General features: G+C 32.1%; 1 protein-coding gene across 1 annotated transcript; it reads left to right on the forward strand.

The window, feature by feature from the left end:
• Positions 1-4,858: 4,858 nt before the first annotated feature.
• LOC110909594 (zinc finger protein 2) lies at positions 4,859-5,817 on the forward strand. The gene has a single exon (XM_022154467.2). It carries the CDS (start codon positions 4,902-4,904, stop codon positions 5,538-5,540), a length of 639 nt encoding a protein of 212 aa, XP_022010159.1. The 5' UTR covers positions 4,859-4,901; the 3' UTR covers positions 5,541-5,817.
• The last annotated feature ends 480 nt before the right edge of the window (positions 5,818-6,297 follow it).

Raw genomic sequence — 6,297 nt, forward strand, 5'->3', positions numbered from 1 at the left:
GAGAGACGTTCCCCCATACCGTCTAGCCTTAGCATCAAAGTTTCTTTAAAAGTTGTTCCACATTAAATCAAATCTAAAGAAACTAATAAAAGAACATTTATCATTATTCTAGCCCATCTACCCTTACTTAATTATAAATAATTATTATTTAATTTAAACTATTAAATTAAATATATATTTCAAACATTGAAGAAATTATGGATATTTTATTAATTAAATATATATAAAGAAGATAGATGTTTGTTTGTTTAAATTTTAAATGGATTATGTTTGATCCCTTTTTTATCTAACTTATAATAAAAGACTACAAATAATGACATATGTTATTCTCTCCCCCAACCTCATAAATTTTATTTATATTTGTTTAATAAATTTCTTTTAATATTAATATTAATTATTAATTAATAACCAATATATAGATATCACTTATTTTTATTCTTATCTTTATCTAAAATTAATAAATAACTTCAATTTTGCAATTTAGACCCTTTGTTTTTTTTACTTTTAACCCAAAGTTTTTCAGCTTTTACAATTTAACCCCAACTCTTTTTTATTTTCAATTTTGGTTCACCATACTTTTCATCTTTTCCAAGTTTTTCGTTTCATTCTAAATTTTGTGAGTTAACGCACTGCAACGTGCATGTGGGGGCAACATTTTTTCGCATATTTTTTCCCCGTTTGACTGGCTCATCACGTCACATCTATTTTTCTGCGTTTGACAATTTCATCCAACATGCGAGTCCTGGATGGACTCAGTTATTTTTTTCTATGTTTTACATTTTGGTTTAATTTCTCAGCAACAAGCGTGCGTGATTCAAAGATTTTACGTCTGCTTTTCGCTCGGCGTTATTTTTTCCCCATTTTTATTTATTTTGTTTTTACGAGTTTTTCCGGTGTTGGTGGTCGCTGACAATGGTATAGTATTGCTATTACTTAATACAGTTCCTTTTATATTAGATAAAAAATAAATAAAGATTTAGTTTGGCTAAAAGCAAATTAGTTATGATTCGGTTTGTTAACTATATTTATGAACAATATAAGTTACTTATATTATATAGTTAATATATATATATATATATATATATTATATAGGGAGCCGCTAAAATGAAAACCACCCCCAGTTGTAAGAACCATGAGAACCACTCTTCACCAATCAGATTATGCCAACTTAAAGGGTAATTTGGTCATTTACCCCAAATGTCAAATCTGATCTCTCTCTCTTCATTTAAATCAAATGACTTTTTAAATACATCTCTACTCTCTCATCTTTCCTCTTTCATCTGTCATCTACATTCATCTATTCCTTTTCTCTATTCAAATAATATTCTTCAAAGATCCATTCAAAATCCATTCTTCAGATCCATTCAAATCCTTTTGTCTCTTATCATATGTCTCCACTCGAGCCCTCACCCTCCCCTTCTTTGTTGAAAACGAACAGCCGGACTCCGGCCAGTCACGGCGGAGCCGGCGACGGCGGTGGGTCCCAGCTGCGGCTCCCTCTCCGGTGAAACCGTTTCGGCACCGGTAACCAGCCGACAACCCCCTCCCTAAACCTCCCTTCTTATCCCCATGTAACACCCTCATCGCACAAGTTAGAACCGATCTCGAAGAGAGAGAGAGAGAGAGAGAGAGATGAGGAGCGAGAGAGAGAGAGAGAGAGAGAGAGAGAGGAGTCAGAGAAGACGGTGGTCGACGGTAGCGTCGCCGCTCACGGTGGTCGAGGAACCAACAAGCATAAACTTCTCGAAACGTTTGTTCTTCTTTATCACTTCTTCCGTCACGATTTGATTTCGAAGAAACCTGATTGTTCATTCGGAGCAAGATTATGGAAGTTTTTTGTTATTTTACGAAAGGAGTTCAATGGAGTTGTTTGATTTTTGAAGAAAGGAACTGAAATTGTTATTTCACGGTACTGAGGTTTTGCTTTAGCTTTTGTATGCTTTGTTTTAATTTTGTTAGATTGTCTTTTGTTTTATGTAGATATTCTTTTGTTTGTAGGCTTTGCCAAATAATTACTTTAGCTTTAAGCCTGTGCTAATGTTGACGTTTTTTAATTCTTTATGGGTCTTGAATCTGGGTTTGAATGTTGAATCTGGGTTTGAATGTTGAATCTGGGTTTTTAATTTTGTTAAATCTGGGTTTAAATCGGCTGTGATGATGCAAAAAAAAAAAAAAACAAAAAAAAACTGACGATGGCGCGGCAAGGATGGCGGAGGTAGGGTTTTGAAACTGCAACCCCACTTTGCAACCTCTGATTATCGGAAAATCTAAGCCAAAACTTCGTTTTTTTTTTCAAGAATCCTCTCGTTCTTTTGATTTTTTTGAGGCGTCGATGATGAGAACAAAGTATCTGAGACACATCCCGATTGTGCGATTTTCTGGGTGCGTTCGTTTTTATGTAAAAACGTTTTTATAAAAAAAAAAAGTTAAACCGTAAACTTTTTAACGTAAACCATAAACTTTTTATCATAAAACGTAAAATCGTAAAAAGTTTTACGTAAAGCGTAAAAAGTGTTACGTAAAACGTTTTACGTAAAACGTAATTTGTAAAAACTTTTACGTAAAACGTAAAAACTTTTACGTAAAACGTAAAAAGTTTAAAATTTTTAACGTAAAACGTAAGAAGTGTACAAAAAGGGGCGCGTTAAAAAAGTGAAAAAACGTCGCGTTAAAACGGCGTGTAAAAAATTTGGCGCGTTAAAAAACCGTAAACCACCACCGTAAACTTGAAAAAAAGGGTGCGTAAACAAGTTTTTGTAAAAAAAAGTTAAACCGTAAACTTTTAACGTAAAAACGTAAAACGTAAAAACTTTTACGTAAAACCTAAAAAGTTTTACGTAAAACGTAAAAACTTTTACGTAAAACTTAAAACGTAAAAAGGGCGCGTAAAAACGGGACATGAAAACGGGACGTAAAAAAACCCGGTCGCAAAAACGGCGTGAAAAAAGCGGGGCGTAGAAAAACGGCGTGTAAAACGGGCCGTATGAACGGCGCGTAAAAATGAGACATGAAAACGGGACGCTAAAACGGCGTGGTAAAAAACGGCGTGAAAAAACGGCGCGTAAAAAACGGCGTTAAAAAACAACGCGTAAGAAATGGCGTTAAAAAAACGGCGCGTAAAAAACGGCGTTAAAAAACGGCGCGTTAAAAAAACGGCGTTCAAAAACGGCGCGTAAAAACGACGGTTTAAAAAACCCGGCGTGCAAAAACTGGCCCGCAAAAAAAATTGTCTTTTTAAAAAAAATTGAATTTAAAAATGTTTTTACAAAAAAAACTTTTAAAATAATAAAAAGTAATATAATAAAACTAAAAAGTAATATAATAAAACTAAAAAGTAATAAAAAAATAATAAAGGCAAAAAGACAAAAAAGAGTTATTTTACTTAAATACCCTTTTGGATTAAAATAATAAAGACATAATAAGACAAAATCTATTTAATATTAATTTTTGTTACTTTTAATCTCATCCATTCATTTTGTTGATCCAAAGGTTAGAAAGTGGTTCTCATGGTTTTTACAACTAGAGATGGTTTTCATTTTAGCGATCCCCTATATATATATATATATATATATATATATATGTATATATATATTTCACTTTGGTATATAGAAATACATTTATTCAACCCGTGTAATGTATATTGTTTAAAGATATAATTTTTTTATTATTTGTTATATAAAATTATATTTACTCAATCCGTACAATACATGGAGTTTTAAAAATATATTTTTTTATCATTTAGTATACAAAATTAAATTTATTCAACCAGTGTAATTCATATGGTTTTTAAAGATTTTTTTTTATTATTTGGCATATAAAATTACATTTACTTAACCCGTACAATAGACAGAGTTCTTAAAGGTTTGGTTTTTATAATTTAATATATAAAATTACATTTATTCAAAATGTGTAATAAATGAGGTTTTAAAGATAAATTATTTTATTATTTAATATATAAAATTACATTTATTCAACCCGTGTAATACATGGGGTTATAACCTAGTATATACTACAAAAGAATTCATGGCGCACCCCATCCTGGTAAGTAGGGCGGTAGGGGTGTGCACGATTCTGTTCGGTTATTAGCATTAACTACATCTATAACCGAAGTAATCGGTTAATTGCTTCGATTAATTATGTTAATTAGTCGGTTTTAGGTTCGGTTCGGTTAATTACGGTTAATAACCAAATCACAAAAGGGCTAAATATTTGCTTTGAAATACATGTAATGAAGGTATAAACACATGAAACATATGTATAAATAGATGAAATGGATGTATAAATACATAAAAAAGAGATATAAATAAATGAAATAGAAGTATAAATACATGAAATAAAAGTATAAAACATGGAATAAAGGTATAAAAACTAAAAATATATAAAAACATAAATGGTTCAGTTCGGTTAATTTCGTTTAACCAATGATAAAAAAAATAATCTATAACTGTCTTTCAGTTAATTCGATTTTGGTTAATTTAGGTTTATTTTTGTCGGTTTTCGATTTTTGATTTGGTTATGACACATCCCATCCTCGTACGATTATGAATATAATTAAAAAGAACATATACAGTGGTTGACGATCAGATTCTCTGAACTTAGTTCCACCAGGTGGGTGATTTTTGACTTATGCTCATTCTATATATATATAATAATACTAAAATTACCCCTACTTTAAGCTTAGAACAAGAATATTTGATTATTTTAATGGTAAAATGATACTCTATTCGCATGTTTTTAACATTTTATTTTAAAGTGCTCAAAGACTATTTTCTTCAAATATTGTTTTTACAACAGTTGCTACTCCCTTACTATTTTATTTGAAGGTTTTTGCGTCGCTATAAAAGGCAGACAGGTTTCTTTTACTCCATCAATTATAATCATAACTTTCTCAAATTTGAGAGATGGCCCAAGTTGTGTTTAATTTCCTTCCATCAACACGCATTAGAGAGCAAGTTGATTCTCAATATCCCTTGATAATATCGAATAAAAAGATCAGATTATTCGGGTTTGAGCTTGATCCCGACAAAAATGATGCAGCGCTCAACGAACAAGAATTAGGCGAACACGGAGAAAGCCTGCATTCATCACCTACCACAACCTCGTCCGAGAAAGAGAAGTATTCGATGGAGGATTCCCAAGAGGCGAAGAAGTTCAAGTGCCAATATTGTTTCAAAATGTTTGTGAACTCGCAAGCATTAGGTGGTCACCAGAACGCGCATAAAGCCGAACGGATGAAGAAGAAAAGGTTGTTATTACAAGCTAGAAGAGCCACCATCGAGCATTACCTCAAACCCTATGACCAAGTTATTAATAATCACGGTGTTAACATAAGTTTTCATGGTCATGAATTTAGTGAACCAGATTTTACCTTTGGTTTGTACGATAATGATTTGGTAACCTTTAAGGATGTATGCAACTCTGGTTACAAACATGGAGGCAGGTCAAAAAGGATGCTTTCTTCATCATCATCAGACGATTCAAAGCAATCTTGTAAAGATCTAGATCTTCAATTGGCACTAAGTTCATACGCCACCAAGTAACCATCCATATTTTATTTTTTATTTTTGAAAAACCCTTTTGTCAGATTGAATCTTAAGACAACATGATCTCTTAGATTGGGTAAAAATTGTACTAGTTAGAGATCATTTTTATTAGTTCAATAACGAAGAACATTAAGAATATTGTTATAACATATTCATGTTTTATAAGTGTAATCTTTCAGCTTGTAACACTTTAATATGTATGGTTGGTTTAATGCGACAACCGAACAAATAGATGTACATATTGATTTTTAGGTATAACGTATAAATGTATAATCCATAGCACATCTCTTTCTGTCTTCAACTACATCTGATTATTTAGTTTTCATATTTGTTTACTTTTTATTTGTACTAAATATATCCATATATACATTAATACATACGATAATAGAATCCCGTTAATCCTAGACTTCAAATCTTATTGTACAACTACAACTTAAGAGGATTCACATATACACCTCTATATTACTCTAAAAATTTTGTTATCTTCTAAAAACCCTAAACATTTAGCTCTTCATTTTTAGCTCAAAATTTTGTTATCTTCTAGAAACTCTTGTTTGGTTTGTGGGCTCTCGATATTATACATATTTGTGTGTGTTTGATTTGGGGCCTCCTAGTACTTTTTTTAACGGCCAACGAATTCTTCAAATGGGCTACTGGCGAAATTCACCACATCAGGATACGCTCGCCTCCGAATCAGGGAAAACCCTCACCTAGGGCCGAAGCCCGTGAACAGTCGCCCGAAGGCACGACCGTG

The sequence above is a fragment of the Helianthus annuus genome, chromosome 15 (genome assembly GCF_002127325.2).
Source record: "Helianthus annuus cultivar XRQ/B chromosome 15, HanXRQr2.0-SUNRISE, whole genome shotgun sequence".
NCBI classification, from domain to species: domain Eukaryota; kingdom Viridiplantae; phylum Streptophyta; class Magnoliopsida; order Asterales; family Asteraceae; genus Helianthus; species Helianthus annuus.